This window comes from Halictus rubicundus, chromosome 17 (genome assembly GCF_050948215.1).
Source record: "Halictus rubicundus isolate RS-2024b chromosome 17, iyHalRubi1_principal, whole genome shotgun sequence".
In the NCBI taxonomy this organism is placed as follows: Eukaryota; Metazoa; Arthropoda; class Insecta; order Hymenoptera; family Halictidae; genus Halictus; species Halictus rubicundus.
In genome coordinates this window covers 7,900,151-7,917,346 of record NC_135165.1, presented here as the reverse complement: position 1 = coordinate 7,917,346, position 17,196 = coordinate 7,900,151, and the positions used below count along the sequence as shown (strand labels likewise).

The following is a 17,196-nucleotide window of genomic DNA, read 5'->3' as shown; positions in this document are numbered from 1 at the left end:
GCGCACATCATTTCGCTATTGGTCCGAGTGACAATGTCACCGAACCAAATTGCAAAAAGCTTTTCTCCTGCTGCTGTTCTACTTTCCAGCAACGCACCTACGTTGCTACTTTCGAGGACTAACGAAAGGGTTCGATAACCAATCAGGTGCACATCATTTGCTATTCGTCCGAGTGACAATGTCACCGAACAAAAATTACGAAAAGTTCTTTTCCTGCTGCTTGTCTTCTTTCGAGCAACGCGCTCACGTTGCTTCTTTCGAGGACCAGCGAAAGGGTCAAGCAGAGACAATGTCAGATCAAATTATGAAAAGTTAGAGTCATCTCTGGTCTTCTTTTCAGCACTGCACGTTGTTGGAAAGAAGCCTAGCGAAAGGAACACGTTCCTGATTGATTATTAGTTATAATTTTGCTATTGGTCGCTGTGACAATGTCAACGAGTCAAATTATGAGCAGGTAGAACCTCTTCTTGCCCCTTTACTGTCTCGCTAGTCTTCTTTCCATCAATACACTACACCCGTCGGCCCGCGTCTCCCAAATGTCACGAACATAACCTAGAAAATCGGGAGCCGCGATACCAGACGCTCCCACAGATAGCCCCACTCTCTCTCTTTCTTTCTTTCTCCCTCTCTTTCTCTCTCCCTCTCTCTCTCTCTCTCTCTCTTTCTCTCACTCACACGTTCTCGGTCTTCCTCCCTCTCAGTCTTTCTCTCTCTCGGCCAGGCCAGACGAGAGGAATAGGCGTGATCGATCGATTCCGGACGATCGGATTTTCGTTTCGCTTCCGCATGCCCGCGCCACGCAAACGTCCGTTAGAAACTCGCCTGTCACGCGATCAACCGTACACACTACGGCATACGGCCGTCTCTCCCTTAGCTAGGCTAATCCAGTCCGCGATCTGACAGCTGATGGGTGTCAACCGTACTGTCCCCGGACTACCAGAGATGGCAACGAGCGCTCTGTGCACTCTGCCCGATGCTTCGAAACAGACTAGGACGACAAGGGTTTTTTTTCGTGTGGGCGATCGTGGGACGAATGGCCCTGACATTCGAATGCCTCGGGTCGAAATAGCGTCGAGTTTCTTTTTGATCTTGATTATTAGCATTGTCTGAGGAGTTTAGTTTGGCAGCCCTTGGGCCATGTATCATGCTGTTGTTACTAGATGGAGAGGTTTGTGGGAGTTTATAGGTTTCGGGGACCGGAAGTGGAAGAATTTGGTTCTTGTGTTGACTCGTGACGCGACGAGTAGAAAGTCAAAAATTTGTTTTATGACTAGACTGCGGATTTTTATGCGATATAATAATTTTATTCAATTTCTTTAAATGTTTTTACTGTATCGTACTTGATCTACTCGTTCTTTTCATAAATGACTGGACGACATACAAAACTGTGAAAACATTAAAATCTAAGAAAAAATCAATCAATCAGAATCAGAGCAATCAACCAGTCAATCTGAATCTAAAAATGTTACTGTATTACTGTCAGCTCATTCAAATTATTGGAAAATGAAATAGATGTCTATTGACAATTTTTATTTTGTGTAAAAATCCGCAGTCAATGACATAGAAGCTGAGTAGTTGAGATTAATTATTGCAACAATTTTGAAGGAAATTGAAGGTTTTGGTAAATTAAATTGTCGTTTAGGGAAGCACGTATAACGTCTATGACATAGTATTTAGTTGTTACATCTCATATGTAGATGATTTTACTAGTTTCGGAGATTAAAAGAACCGGAAGTGGAGGAATTTCTTGTTTTAACAAAATTGAATTCATCCAGCGTACCATCATTGAAAATTAATTTTTTAATATACATGAATTATTGTGACACCTGTGTGCGAGTGACAGCAGCTGTCAAAGTGTCAGAATTTAATCGAACAGAATATTATGGGTCTAAATTAAATGATAATGCTTTAAATGAAGTTTATACATTTTAAATCGTCAGCATTCTAATTAATATTGATACTAAGTTACTGGTACTCGAGTTCGTCTCTCGATAGTAATAGCTGCTCCAAAATGTCAAGTCGATCGGTCTAAAAGTGGATCACTCTGTACTTAAAACAACTAATTTGGACAAGAATGTCTATGATACATTCGTACGGTATTTAATTATTTTAAATACGTAGGAAATTATGAACTTACATAGACAATTTCTTTTTGTATTCTGCAATCATAATTGAATTTTATTCCTTTGTATAGCACTTCGTGGAACCGTACGGAGCCTCTGTGTGCTTTCAACGGGTTTTTGCCTCCACCACGTCGTCCAATCGTCGTTAACGCTCCGTAATAGAATTATTTTTCACTTGGCTGGCGCCGCAACCCAGCGCTGAATCAACTTCCACGAAAATCGTAAGGCTCATTGGAAAGTCCTGTTTCGTCTCCTGCCTTTCTTTTCTTAAAAAAAAAAAAAATACATTTCTATAACAAGCCTCTATCTTCATTTTTATTCCACGTCCCAGTGTTTATATATATGCTCTTTATCTCGGAAGGCGTTATCGATAAAAACTCTCTTCGCAAATATTATTGTGTCGCAATCTTGCATTTCGAAGATCCACGCGAACACTACCTGCAGTGATTACAACTTCTTAGAATCCCCAGATAAAAATCTCTCGACAGAACTACCTGATAGGGACGCAGTCTAATCTGAAATCGCCATCTTAAATCAATACGTCCACTTCATCATCAATCACATCTTTTTGGGGCAACTAGTGTGAAGAAATGAGACAGTGATCTTTAAAATGACATGTAGGGGTCACTTAAGAAGTACATACCTGTCGAAACGAAGTGCAACTATCCTGCACAACTTTAGAAATGATCGCTCAGAAAATGACTCCCCGACAAATGACTTCAATGTATGTACTCGTCGATATACCTAACCCGAACCTTGTGACCTACAGATAACTTTAAAAATAGCGAATTGTCCTTTATGATCGGTTGATATAAAAATCGCGACAGATTTGTAACTTTGATTAGCAATAACAATTTACTGATTGAGTGCCAGGAGTATGTTCGTGAGACATTATTTGCTCGAAACCATGCTGTTACTTAACAAGCCATTTTTCACCCCTTTAGGGTGACAGCCACCATAAAAATAGTTCTATGAGGGTAGTTTTCTGTCATCCTAGACTTCCACGCACCAGGAGATCCCTTAGGTTAATCTCGCTTGCAACGAATGAAGTATAACTAACAAAGATATGAATCGTGTCTCTGTTTCGGGGCAAATTGATTACTATGCGACCACATTATAACTGGATCAGCCAAGTTTCACCCCCCTTTAGAGTAACACAGCCCCAGAATTTTCGAATGAACCGATCACTCTGATGATTGTTAGGAATGAAATTTTGTCGATGTCAGGGAATAACGGTGTTTTCGACGTTCCCGCTGTCAATAGCGACTCGTGCACCCGGTGCGTGTGCACGACTTTCGTTTTTGAACTCGGTTAACGTTCCACTTTCTCGTTTCTTTCCCGGAATATGCATCGGTTTTAACTGATCGCACGGGCATGCGATTCTCGTTCCACCGCGGGCCGCAACTTAGAGAACGGGACTTCAGTTTCATTCACTAATGGCCGACCGCGTGAGTATGGGTGTGTACGAGCACGGGCCGACGGTTACGTGACCCTATTTCACGGCGATACACATGTTACCTATGCTTTTTTCGATATGTTACAGATAAATCCACGGGGGACAAGGTGACGGCGCTTGACGTAAGTTCGAAACTCGCATAGTTCCATAATTATGATCTTTCCAGACGCGAAAATCATGGCTCCCCTTTCCAGGTGCCGTAAGCTAGGGCTGCGAGTGTGGCTCGAACTGTTCGATTTGTTGCAAACCGGTTAACTTCTTCAACTTGTTGCTTTTACCCTGTTGAGGCATTTGATTTTGTGATAAATTTAGTTCGCCAGCAGCAATAATTAAAAACTCCGCAAACTCCGCGAATTGAATTACAAGCTCGAAAGTTCGAACGGTTGCATCAGCCCTAGCTGGAACCTGGAAGCGGACTATAATTCCCGTATGAATTATGAAAGCTTTTACCAAGAGAAATCGAAGGATACAAGAGAAGCAATCCACAAACTAGTTTCGAAGAGGGCTATAAACTTCGGTCGACTGAAGAGTGCTATTTTTGCAAGCGCAGGAAATTGAAAATTGATTTTACATTCAATTAATGTTCCGCCGATGAACTTGTGAACTAGAAAACGTGCGTACAGCGTCTACCGATAATTAAACGTGTTTTTAATCAGTGGCACTCTGGTCCGTTAGTTCCCCGTTACAGAAATTGTTAAACGCGAAGAAGCGAACCGTATTACGGTGAATTTAAACAACAATTTAATATTGTGCAGCGTTCGCACTCGCATGATTCGGTGCGACCCGGTGAGCGGAATAGATAACCGATGTGGGCACATTATCGAAATTCTAGAGGCGTATATCGCTCTTCCGCTCCACCGGTTTGTTTCTATGGCTGAACCGCAACCGCATAAGATGCATTCAACAAGAATTTATATTCGAGCTTCTAATCAGGCCCCTGAGTTTTTTCAAACCTTTAAAACCACTCTAATAACCAACATTTCGTGCAAATAATCATTCGAACATTTAAATAATGAAATATTTTTCTGTATTTCAATCTCTTGCGATAGTCGAATCGATTAAACAAGGAATGCACTTCCTTTAAACCTAAATAAAATTTTAATTTCGATAGGTATAAAGTTAATTTTTCTATAGGAACTGATTAATGAGAAAAAAATTCTCATTAAAAACTATATTAATATCATTATATATATATATATATTATATCATTAGAAACTATAAAAATGTTTTCACAAGAAATGATTTAATACATTTTTTTATTTAAGTACATATTGCCATAAAAATCATAGGAGATCTGAATCCTATTATTACTATAAAGTACATCAGTCGAGTTTAAAGCTCAATGGTTCTACCGTCGAACCAAATAATGACATTTTAATTTCGTTCATTCTGTTTCTTCATATTGTACAATATTAATCGTATTACATCAAAAAGATTCAATTAAATTCGTGCGCGCAATCTGGGTGATTCTCGCGAATGTTTAAAGTAAACTACCAAAACGATCGGCGCAGAAGCAGCAACATGGCGGATCGTCGAACGGCGCGTTAATTATAATTGTTAATACAGCGTACTATAGCTGACTCTATCGCACAATTACTTTCGTTCCCTGGCGTCTAGGTATAATAAATCGCTGTTCGTGACTGAGCTCGTTACATAAAAAAGAATCCTGGTTATTTATGTAACCGTAGGTGTTTGCATCGGTGCTAGATTTAAATGAAAAAGCGCGGCCAATGAAGTAACGATGCCACGGAACAGATGTAGCTCACAGACACGGCTGTTATGTAAGAAAAATCCTTGCTATCTCCCGCTGTTCGATTCGCGCATTTTCGCACGTTTCATTCTTGCTCGTCGTGGAATGTCGACAGTGCCGCGTCGATTTGCCGCGTTCAAGGTACATACACACTGTTTCCGACCGATTGCAATTTCCCTCCGTCCGTGGACTCGCGAAAAAAAAACTGAGATCAATCTCTCTCGCTCTCTCGACGCGCAAAAATAGCATCGCTTCAAATCATTTCGCTTTCGTGAGTTGACGGAATCTTGGATCACGCTGCCGCAGAGCCTCTTCGAATTTCAGTCGTAGATCGTTTTGGTGAATCTCGAATGCATTCTCAGAAATACAATCATCCTCGTTGATGTAACACCCTGAAGTATGCAATTAACACCACAACTAACATCCACAATCGATGACGTAGATACGCGCTAACATCCACAATTGATGACTAGACTGCGGATATTTATGCAAAATAAAAATTGTCCAAGTCGATTGTAAAGAACAGAGATCAAACGAAAGTGTATTTTCTCTTTGAATAATATGACAACATCATTCAATTTGCCTAATGTATTTACACTCTTATGTTTCACCTATCCTTTCTTGCCAGAGATGCGTAAAATCCGGAGTCTAGTAATATTTGTATGTGACGTGTTCCTCGGTCTCGAATTGTCAACGATCGCCAGCCATGCGGCAGTTGTGAGGTTAAACGCGTGCAAATTCCCGGTTTGCATAGATATCGACGACACAGCGATCCCATTGAAAAATCCGCACGATCCAGGAATAGCGTCATGCACATGCACCAGTATGCGTCACCATTGTCACTCGGTTCTTCAAGGTTCCATCGCCGTCGAGGACCTCGAATGCACACGGCCGGTGGACAGAGACACAGGCTGTATCGATTCCTTTTAATTTCCTGTCAATGGTCGGCCGAACGCGTCGCCCGTCGGCTCATTCAGCGGAATCGCAATCTATTTTCACACGGGAGTGGCGTTAATCAATCTGTCGTCGTCGATACGGTGACGAAGATCGTGACGTGAGATTACGAGCGATTACGCGCGCGCGTCTTTCGCGATTCGATAAGCAGCGTTCCCTATCTTTTCGCTCCGATCCGAACAACTTCGAAAACTGCAACACACATTTGAGCATAATTCTATATGACAGCAATTTTGCTCGTTCCCCTCCTTCGGTGATTCAAAAATTTGCACATTTTTCAGAATTGCCCAAGCTTTCACACAGATGAAACACAGCGACTAGCGATTTTAAAAATTTCTTTACTCTTTTGAGAACGAATGTCGTCGCTTTGGAGACAGCAGGTATTCAATTTTAAAGTTTCAAATCAATCATTTGCACACTCTTCATAATTGTTGTAGAGTCTAGCAATTTAAAGAATTTCTTTAATCCTTTACAAGTATTATTTTTAGTATACTATTCGATGAATCGAATTCGATTAATTGCCAGATCACTACCACAAAGGTCTTCCACAGAAAATCAAAATTACTCGATTGATGGAACCGAAATTGATAAAACGAAACTGAACGTACCACGATAAAAATTACTTAATTAGAATTTGAAAAGTAGACTTTGATATAAAGACTGCGCGTTGACGACGAGCGAAATGTACCTCTTATCGCGAACACCAACTTTAACAAGGTGAATCGGTTTTCTGAGGAAAAGTTACGCGAGCGATAAAAAAAAACGAGCACCGACTAAGCGTGGTAAATAAGACAGCGTGATCGTCGCGAGCTAGATAGACAGCGGCGAGAGACTAGAATAGTCGTCTAATTATTCATTCGGATGACGCGTAACTGCTTCCTCTTATGTTTGTCTTCTTGCCGATAAATGGTCACGAACTGTGTCATCGGACTGTCCGTCGAATTGCCCAAGCTCGTTGAATTTTGAAATAGAATAGTGGCTGAATGGGATCGTAGACGTTAACGTGAATGGCTTTTGCTTGGATCCTGGACTGATCCAACTTCCATTTGCGAAGGGTTCATTCATAAGCTAGAGAAGTCATAAACTAGTTCCATGCAAATCCTCGTGAATAAATTTTACGTATTTATTTTTTTTTTAAATATTGTTCAGTCTACTCTTTTGCTTACTTTCATCGATCCTTTTATTTCTGTCGAAGGGTAATAAAAAACTGAATTTAGTGGATACCACCTTTTTGACCTTGAAATGACCTTGAGCAAGAATAATCATGTTGAAGCGGATGAAATGTGGAAGTTTAAAACTTACGTGTTTCAGCAAAGATTGCGCGTTGTTTACGTCGGGTTGACCTATACATATCATAATAAATGTTCGAAATAGTTTTCATAGTAAACAGCGTATGTTTATGTAAAAAAAAGGAGGCCAATAATAGGCCCGTACTTTATACAAGGAACTCTTACTGGTATAAAGTATGCTGCATTTTTACGCCAGGAGTTGTCGGGTCTTTTAGAAGAATTACGTTATTCGATCGGGAGCGCATGCGGTTTCAACATGATGGTTGTCCAGCGCATTATTCTAAAGTTGCTAGAACGGTGCTAAATACGAAATCTCCTGGACGCTGGAGTGGGCGACGAGGACTAATTCCATGGCCAGCCCGTTCTCCGGATCTGACACCATTGGACTTTTATGTATGGAGCAAGATAAAATGTATTGTGTACAAAAATAAACCCACAACGCCAGAGGATATGCGGCAAAGGATTACTGCAGCATGTGCTTCAATTACGTCTCAGGAAATCGACAATGCCTACAGATCATTTATTAAAAGATTGCGACATTGCATAAATGAGGATGGTCAACATTTCGAGCATTTACTATCATATGTAAAGGTCAACCCGACGTAAACAACGCGCAATCTTTGCTGAAACACGTAAGTTTTAAACTTCCACATTTCATCCGCTTCAACATGATTATTCTTGCTCAAGGTCGTTTCAAGGTCAAAAAGGTGGTATCCACTTAATTCAGTTTTTTATTGTCTATCATGCTATCGTAAAAAAATATACTATTCCATTTAAAAAAACATCGGTCACCTTGAAATTTCATTAAAAAACACGACATAAAAAATTTTTTTCTTCACCATTAAAATAGCCCCCTGCAATAGTGTCACTTTGTCCTCTGAAGTTTTCTGATAGGACTGTAAATACGAAAGATATTTAGGTGTTCCCATTTATGTGGGACACCCTGTATAAGTAGGTAATAATTTAAGTTGACTGTTAGAATTTGGATGGAATGAGAACCCTGGGTCAAAATGGACCCAAGTTCGCCATCAGCAGATTAAACTCTGCAATGCATTTCGTTCATAATCAACATCAATTCTTTTTTTTTTATTGATCTATAGATTTGAATCTATAGAAACTTTTAAGCACTTGCAAAGTTAGATCAGAAGTACATGTAATAAAGCAACTAAAACAAAAATTTTAACGCTTTCTAAATCTTTTCAACGCCCCCGTTAAGAAACTGTGGCTTAGATCAACGATATTTACGCTATTACTCGGGCACCTTTCTTTCAAATTAAATTGTTAGTTATACGAAATGTGTGAAATGAAAGAAACAAATTTTTTGCTTATTTTTTAAACTAGAATCACCTAAAAGTGACAATATGGTATAAACAGATGGTCTACCATTACACGTAATGTTCACCGTATACCAACAGTTCCATGAAATAAATCTATTAGGGTTTACCACACCCCATATGAGTAATGCTGGGTGAAGGGTGAAAACTACCCCTGAGCACGTGTAATGCGAGACCTTCCCTCCTTGTCACATGTTATTCGAATTATTAAATCTACGAAATCTAAATAAACCACAGTCGCTAACAAATTTTTTCTGCTACATAAAATGTTAATTCGAATTGTCTGCATACTGGGTCGTTTTTGTGACAGCTTATTCTTTTTAGGCCTTGAAGGCCTTATTTTTATACATAAACGTTGGAACGCAAAATGTTAAAAGCATTAATAGGAAAAAATAAATGTTGGAAAGAAAGAAATTCAAGAGTGACCCAGGCTGCATACGGAGGGTTAAACATAAACAAATTGAATAATGTAAAAAGTATTTTGGATAATGATACAGTCATTTCTAGTGGCGGCTCAGAGTCGTCACTCGAGGGCTAAGGGTTGAACAATGAACTTACGTATCCTGCACCGCACCGATGCAAACCACGAAAATCAAGTAGCGTCATCAATCACAATTAGTGGCCCCAAACTTGCTGTCACTTGTCACAGTATTCCTGCGACGAATATACTGCAAACTCTGCCACAGGTAGCAGCAACCCCACGAATTGAAATAGCATCGTAGAGAGGTTAACTTGACCTGTTCAGCGCAATCAAGGTATTAAGTGGGGGGGGGGGGGGGGGTTGAGGTGGTGGTAATCAACGGAGATGATAAGACCTCCAGGAGAAAGCTTCTTTTGTAGACTTGAATTTCGACTGGCAAGCATCACTGCTAGAACAGCCGTCGTAATTGTATTGTACTGTTTGCAGAGCTCGGTAACACAGCATGGCACCACGGGGCTCAAAACCCCTGCGGGGGTGTCGAGGAACAAGTCGGAGCGAGAAAGAAAGATTGGCCACAGAAGAGTTGGGGTGGGAGGTGAAATCACGTACAAAAAGGTGAAGTATTGAATTCTGCAAGAACGTTAATCGATTCGCTTCAGATGGAAAAGAAATTCTAGCAGGAACAGAGGGTGTTGGGGCGAACGTAACTCTAATGCATGTACTTTAAAAGAAAGTCTCCAAGAAACTTCCCAACGTGATGAAATATTTTGAGTAACGAGAAACTTGTTGGCCATTCTTTATCGAATATCCATCGCTAGCAATGCCCTGCAGATTTTATGCATTTTCGACGAACATGCAACATCTAAGGAATTTGAAAATACTGTAATATTTTATTGCTAATTGCAATTATTAAGAAAATAAATAAACGTTTATGTAGCTGCATCTTGCAATTAATACAGACAAGTTTTATGTTGCATATAAATCCGCAGTCTAGTCATCAATATTATTCATTGCTAGACACTGCAGATCCTTATGCAAAATAAAATTTTTATTAATTGCAACAAATCAGATAAAAGTTTCCTCTTCTTTTACTGATTGTTGCAAGTTGGAAATAATATTCTTAAATTTTCTGAATCTTCCTGCTGCTTAATATGTCATAAGTGCATAAAATCTGCAGAATTTTTTCGCTATTTAATGAATCATTCATCTTCTCTTTACGGTAAAAATCATCTTGAAGTAATAATATTATTCATTGTAACGGTATTGCTATTTGTTGTAACGGTATTATAATATTGATTGTAGTTTGTCAATTATTTGAGAATAGAGCTGAATAGTGATTCGTTGCTCGAGCAAAGTAGTTCTTCACTTTTATCTGTAATTGCATTAGAATTTTGGCTTCCTCTGAACTTTGTATGGAACGTTGCAAATTGATTGTTATTTTCTATTATGAATTTGTGTAGATCCAAACGACACAAATCATGGGATCGATACAATTGGGCATACAGCACGCGGTGGGCGGTCTGGCGTCAAAGCCGGAGCGTGATTTGTTGATGCAGGATTTCATGACCGTCGAAACGACGAATTTCCCCAGCGAAGGCTCGAACCACACCCCGGCTCACCATTTCTCCGAGTTTAAGTTCAAAAACTACGCACCCATTGCATTTCGCTACTTTCGAGATCTCTTCGGCATCCAACCCGACGACTTTTTAGTGAGTAAAACGTGCTGACTCGTTCTGTGTAAACGGTGAAGCAACGACGAAATCGCTTAAAATTCCTTCACTGCTTATCGACGATGCTAATCGTTGTTTACAACGTCTAATCGCTTGCTTGAATATTCAGATGTCGATGTGCAGCGCTCCGTTACGCGAATTATCGAACCCGGGCGCTAGTGGGAGCATCTTTTACCTAACCGATGATGACGAGTTCATCATAAAGACTGTGCAACACAAAGAGGGAGAGTTTTTGCAGACCCTTCTTCCGGGATATTATATGGTATCTAATTCGACACTGAGAAATGCAGATTGTTTTCGATGAACCTACAGAACAGCTGCTTACCCTCCGATGTCGATGATTTTTGGATATGTTGTAAATCTCAACATTTTGAACAATTTTTCCCTTCGCACGATAGGGGCGGTCTCGCTTAGTTTACGAGATATTCGCGAAAACTTGTCGGTACCACCAGTGTCGCCAGATGAAGGGAGGGAGCACGATTTGAGGGGAAAAAGTTACCCTTTCTCTGCCAATACCGGAGTATGAACGACAGAGACGAAACTCGTCACGTGACCGGGCCGTAGCGGAAGCGTGGGGAATAGCGTGGTGGAAGGGGAAGTGAGAGTGGGGACACAAGTCTTGATTCCCCTCCAGACCGGGGAAATTGAGGGGAATACAGTTACCCTCTCTCTGGAAATTTGTCTCCCACTCTACCTTACCCTTTCTACGACGCCATTCCCACATTCCTTACGCTTCGTCTCCGTGGGCCAATTAGAGCGCGGCTACACAAGATCGTAGGGTGGGCATTGGCCGAGCCAGAATTCGTCCGCTGAAGCCGCGCTCCGATTGGTCCTTGTTTTTCGTTAATAACTCCATAACAAAACCGCGGAGAACATTTTCGCAAAGGGAAAAGTTACTTCAAATGACCTCAGGAATCACCCCTTTCAAGGAAGTACATTTTTGGGACACTCTGTATAAAATTGTTCGAAATATCGATTTCTACAAGATATCCAAAAATCATCGAAATCTAGGTAGCTGTTCTGCAGGTTCGGTACCTGTTTTCCTGAATTTTAATTTGTTTGATTCTTTCGCAGAACCTGAATCAAAATCCGAGGACGTTACTGCCAAAGTTCTTCGGGTTGTATTGCTATCGATGTAATAGTAAGAACGTTAGATTAGTTGCCATGAATAATCTGCTGCCCTCGTCGGTCAAGCTGCATCAAAAGTACGATTTGAAGGGGTCAACGTACAAACGAAAGGTAATATTGTTCATGTATCATTGCTCAGTGGTTTGTTGTATTGGGGATGTTTATTGACGTTGATGGTTCTTCTTCAGGCGTCGAAAACGGAAAGATCCAAGTCTTCTCCGACGTACAAGGACTTGGATTTCATGGAGCATCATTCTGACGGGATCTTCTTGGAACAGGACACCTACAATGCTTTGGTGAAAACGATCCAGAGAGACTGCAGGGTGTTGGAGAGCTTCAAGATCATGGACTACTCTCTGCTCGTCGGCATCCATAATCTCGATCAGGCGGCGAGAGAAAAGACGGTAAGTGTGTTGCCAAAATTCATAAAACACTGTTACATTATACTCAACTTCTTACTACTTACTTCTTCAACGTACTAATTTCTTTTAAGTGGAAATGAAATTCTATGTCGTTCATGTTGATACGTAGCCATTGGAGAATACACGGCCAGATCTAAATAATTGAAAATGGTATTGTTTGGTTGCAGCAGGAGCAGAGGTTATCGGCCAGCGGCGACGAAGAGGTTGGCGACGTGGCAGGGGATGCTTCAGGGCCTGCTCAAGCGGAAAGAGAACGGGAGAGAGAGGATAGAATAGGAGCTGGAGCTCTGAACCGATCGCGAAGCATAAACCGACAAAGGTTGGTCGCGCATAGTACCGCTATGGAGAGTATCCAGGCCGAAAGCGAGCCGATCGACGAGGAGGACGATGTACCGTGAGTATCGCCTACCGATCCTCTTTACGATACTTTACACCACGGATTCTCTAATAACGTGATTTTTAATTGCATTCCTGTTCCCTAGCAGTCCAGGTGGGATCCCAGCTCGCAATGCTCGCGGCGAACGCCTCTTACTCTTCCTCGGTATCATTGATATTTTGCAAAGTTACAGGCTTAAGAAAAAGCTCGAGCACACTTGGAAATCCATGATACACGACGGTGTAAGTAACATCAATTCTCATATCGGTCGAGACTCTTCGATTCTGTCCCCCATATCAATTTGATACAATTGGACACGTTTTCTATTAATTCTGTAATTTATTCCTACTCTCTGTATGCTGTATACTTTGTTTAACACGTAGAGTGCCACGTCAATGTCCATAAGAGTCACTTAAGATCAAAACTAGAAACTGATCAAGAATAGAAAGAAACAGTTTATCGGAACAATAATTTTTATGATATTCTCACACCTTGTAGAACTTAATAAAATTTGGTTTAATAGATTGTAGTAAAAGTTGATTTTCAAATTTAGTAAAAAAATTGTGGCACTCAAAGTGTTAATTTCAACTTCTCAACTTCTATTTGGAACTTCTCATTTTAACTAGGATTTTCATTTTTGAAAAAGCTTGCAAAGTTTATTACGATTATATTACGTTTATAAGTTTATTGACGATTTCTCACTGTATCAATGTGATACCAAAGGACAAATTAGGTTTGTAAGATAAGGGATCGACGAGTGTTAAGAGGAATTTATGTTCAATCTAACTGCAAAATTAATTGTTAATCTCGCCAACTGATGACTATTTAAAGCCAAAAACATCGTCGATTTCTATTATATGATAGGCGAAATGATTGTAGAGTGGGCCACAAGTTGTACCTTTATTTAAATAATTAATAACATTCTTTTTGTTTTGTCTGTTGATCGAAAGAGGAGACTCTAGCTCTTATGATTAGATCATTTCGGTTTAATACACTGCCGTGTTGGTTATACGTAAATGACACAATTGTTTGTTGATTCTTAAGAAGCTATACTTTTCCGTAACTGGACTGCAACCTTCATGCATTTATGATATAAAGAAATGTGTAAAGTACAAAAGTATACAAAAACATGTACATTACACATTTCTTTATTTCCAGAAACATGAAAATATTTTTAGTTAAAGTACAAAAGTATACAAAAACATGTACATTAACTAAAAATATTTTCATGTTTCTGGACCTGGAGCCTCTCTTTCGAAAAACACAGAAATTCGACTTCAAAATGTAGAAAAGAATAGGCGAAACAAATACTGAACTAAGCAAAATGTTTCTAATTTTTTAAAAGTCACCCGGCCTACCCAGAATCGAGTGCAAATGATGAAACGAATGATTTGTTTCCGCAGGACACGGTATCGGTGCATCGGCCGGGCTTTTACGCGCAACGCTTTCAAGACTTCATGGCCAAGACAGTATTCAAGAAGATACCGTCACGTAAGTACCATCCTAATCAGCCTCTTCTAACAAACCTGACCTCAATGTTAACACTGAACAAGGCTCATTCCTAATTTGTAAGCGGTCTCCTTTCTATCAGTTTCCAATTCGCGCGGCGTACACGTATCGTTTCGATTGATTTCCTGTTTCTTTCATACCTGTGTGTCTAGATACAGGAACCGTCATAATAAGTACGACACACAATTGTTTATTTCGGCTTGACTCTCTCGTTCGAAGCATAAAGTACAAGTGAAATTCTAGGCTTTAAGTAGAGTTTAGTAGAACTATATAAATATATATACACACTCACCCACAGCACACACACATACACGCACGCAAACACAAACATCACGAGAGAAAAATTTTTGACACGCAAGACTTTTTTTGGAGTAACTCTGTGCATCGATCATTGTGATTCGACTATTGGACACGATGCGAATGTTTCGCGTCTTTTATCGGATCGATGAACAATACAAACATAGAAAACAACAATAAGTGAAACCGGGGGGAGGGGACAGGCGTACGAAAAAAAAGAAAAAGGCTCATAAAGCGTTGTACTTAAAAAAACGTTACTCTCTGCCGTTTACGATTAAGTAGCAATGTACCATTGTCTTTGTTACTTAAGACATTCCAGTTTGTATAGAGCAGTAAGCCATAAGCTAGAGTTACGTATACACACATATATACATATATATTTTTTAGCTTCTTTATTATTATATATACATACATACATACATATGTACACATAAACGAATCGCCATCACCGAACGTTCAAATTTCGTTCGCCGATTCGGATAAATTACGCTTTTACAACGAGTTTACGTTCGGCGACGTGTCGGCATATCGTGTGTTTAGCACAATCTACGATCGAGATCGAGCCAGCCGATCGAGAGAAAAGTATACTAGATACAATAGATCTTCTTTTATGTTTTCCCGTCTTCATCGAGCGTGCGCATCATTCGCTTTTTCATTTTCGTCAGACGATCGAAGCGAGAATGAACGAGTCTTTGTTTCTATTCTTTCCTTTTTTTTTTATTTGATTTGATTTGATTTTCATTCTCCCTCGATCACACATCATCACCACCACCAACCATCATCATCACCATCATCGTCATCGTCACGAGAACAAACTTAACCGTCCAAGAGAGATTCTAACGAACGTAATAGTGACGTAAGGTAACGAAAGAGAAACAACAGATCAATGACTGCAGAGAATGCGACGAGTCCTGTGCGGATATCCGAAAGCCGAGTATATCATATGACAAAAATCAAAGACAATGCAAAACGAGAGAATCGATGATATCATTAACAATTAATCAGCAGCCCGACGTTTCGGATACCTGCATCCCTACGATTCACGCTGTCGAAATCATCCTGAGTTTGGTCGATCATTCGATTAACACTTCGAGCGCCGCGTCTCTCACAAATGGGAGACGACATTGTTCGTGCGGATTTATAAATAAATTTTAGCGTTGCGTTTAATGTACCGCGCATCTCAACTTTTTAACTTTTATCTCCTTAAATAAATTATCTCACACTCGAAGTGTTAATCTTTGGGTTTTAATTTGATTGAATTTTTATTAACTAATCGCTAACACGATATAACTGCACATGGTTTGTTCGACCGTTCAGTTTCTCACGACATCCCACCAACGTTTGCTTCTCCATGTTTGTTTGTTTTCTTGTTTGCTTTCGTTACGTATTTTCTCTTCGTGTTCACGACCTCATCGTTTCACAGTCAAGATTGTCTTCGAGGCCGGTTAAAGAAACAAAAAAAAAGATAAGAAGAAAAAAATAATTGATTGACGAGCACAAAATGACCAGTCCACTGGTGTCCACATACATAGCTGAGTATTTTATGCATCGGTATCGTGTTGATCATTCCTTTGTTTCGCGATCTGCGAAATCGTGCGCGCACACGAAGATTAGGCGTGAAGCGCACCATTGCGAAGACAATTACGCTCGTTGCCGTCCTTCGTACGCTCAAAACGAACTATCGGTACGTCGAAAATAGTTGCGTTAACAGGTGCCGGTCGTCGGCTACAGGACGATCGAGGTGTTATGTTCGTTGAGAACCTCGGTTATGGTCACTGTTCCAGTCGTCCCGAATTCTGTCGGTAGACGTCCGAAAGCGACGAATTCAATAATTTTTAACGAATTTCCCAGCTGCAAATCGTTAACGTTTCGAATCAATTATATAACCGCTGTTAAGTAATGTGTTAAACGCAATCCAACTTTGTACTTTGTTGGTTCTTAACCCTCGTGTCAACAACCATAATTTTCTACGATATTCGACGACGCTGCACTTTATAGTTTCAACTACTTTTCTGCTTCATATGTAAATTAATCAGCCATCGCTAGACTGTGGACTTTGCGCGTGAAAATGGGTCGATGCAACATAAAACAAATGCAAAAATAAAATAACTGAATAATGATATACTATTTGTTAAAATTATGAGAGAATAAAATGTGTTTCTGGCTCCCATCTCTTGCAGTCTATGCAGACAATTTTGCGTGAAGATCCACAGGCTAGTGATCAGAAAAGAACAGAAAAATCTATATCATCTTAATTAAATCTATAATAATTTTTATTTCTATATCGATTTTAAAAAAGGAATCAGAAGTGGGTAGCCGGGTATTGACACAAGGGTTAAAAGTGTTTAGACACTATGAACGCGCAAAGATGAGCAGTTTGTGATTTTTTGCTTCGACGCGGAAAGGT

The 17,196-nt window shown here is 40.0% G+C and overlaps 1 protein-coding gene and 1 long non-coding RNA gene across 18 annotated transcripts in view; one reads left to right on the top strand and one right to left on the bottom strand.

The window, feature by feature from the left end:
- The window catches only part of Pip5k59b (Phosphatidylinositol 4-phosphate 5-kinase 59B), a 57,249-nt gene that overhangs the window by 590 nt on the left and 39,463 nt on the right, over positions 1-17,196 (top strand). For 12 of the 17 annotated variants that reach the window (XR_013083629.1, XM_076802587.1, XM_076802594.1 and 9 more), the window contains exons 2-10: positions 3,667-3,701; positions 9,814-9,942; positions 10,788-11,036; positions 11,167-11,319; positions 12,132-12,296; positions 12,374-12,589; positions 12,775-13,001; positions 13,090-13,225; positions 14,387-14,474. Coding sequence is in view for 16 of the 17 variants with exons in the window: in XM_076802587.1 (XP_076658702.1) it covers positions 3,667-3,701; positions 9,814-9,942; positions 10,788-11,036; positions 11,167-11,319; positions 12,132-12,296; positions 12,374-12,589; positions 12,775-13,001; positions 13,090-13,225; positions 14,387-14,474 (1,398 nt within the window). In the remaining variant the exon portion in view is untranslated. The remainder of the gene's footprint in view (positions 1-3,666; positions 3,702-9,813; positions 9,943-10,787; positions 11,037-11,166; positions 11,320-12,131; positions 12,297-12,373; positions 12,590-12,774; positions 13,002-13,089; positions 13,226-14,386; positions 14,475-17,196) is intronic. The other 5 variants (XM_076802585.1, XM_076802598.1, XM_076802584.1 and 2 more) reach the window with 3 other exon arrangements.
- LOC143362523 (uncharacterized) lies at positions 1,734-3,230 on the bottom strand. Its single transcript, XR_013083656.1, has 3 exons — positions 2,618-3,230; positions 2,138-2,389; positions 1,734-2,028 (listed from the first exon to the last, which is right to left on the bottom strand). It is a non-coding gene; the product is annotated as an uncharacterized LOC143362523 (long non-coding RNA).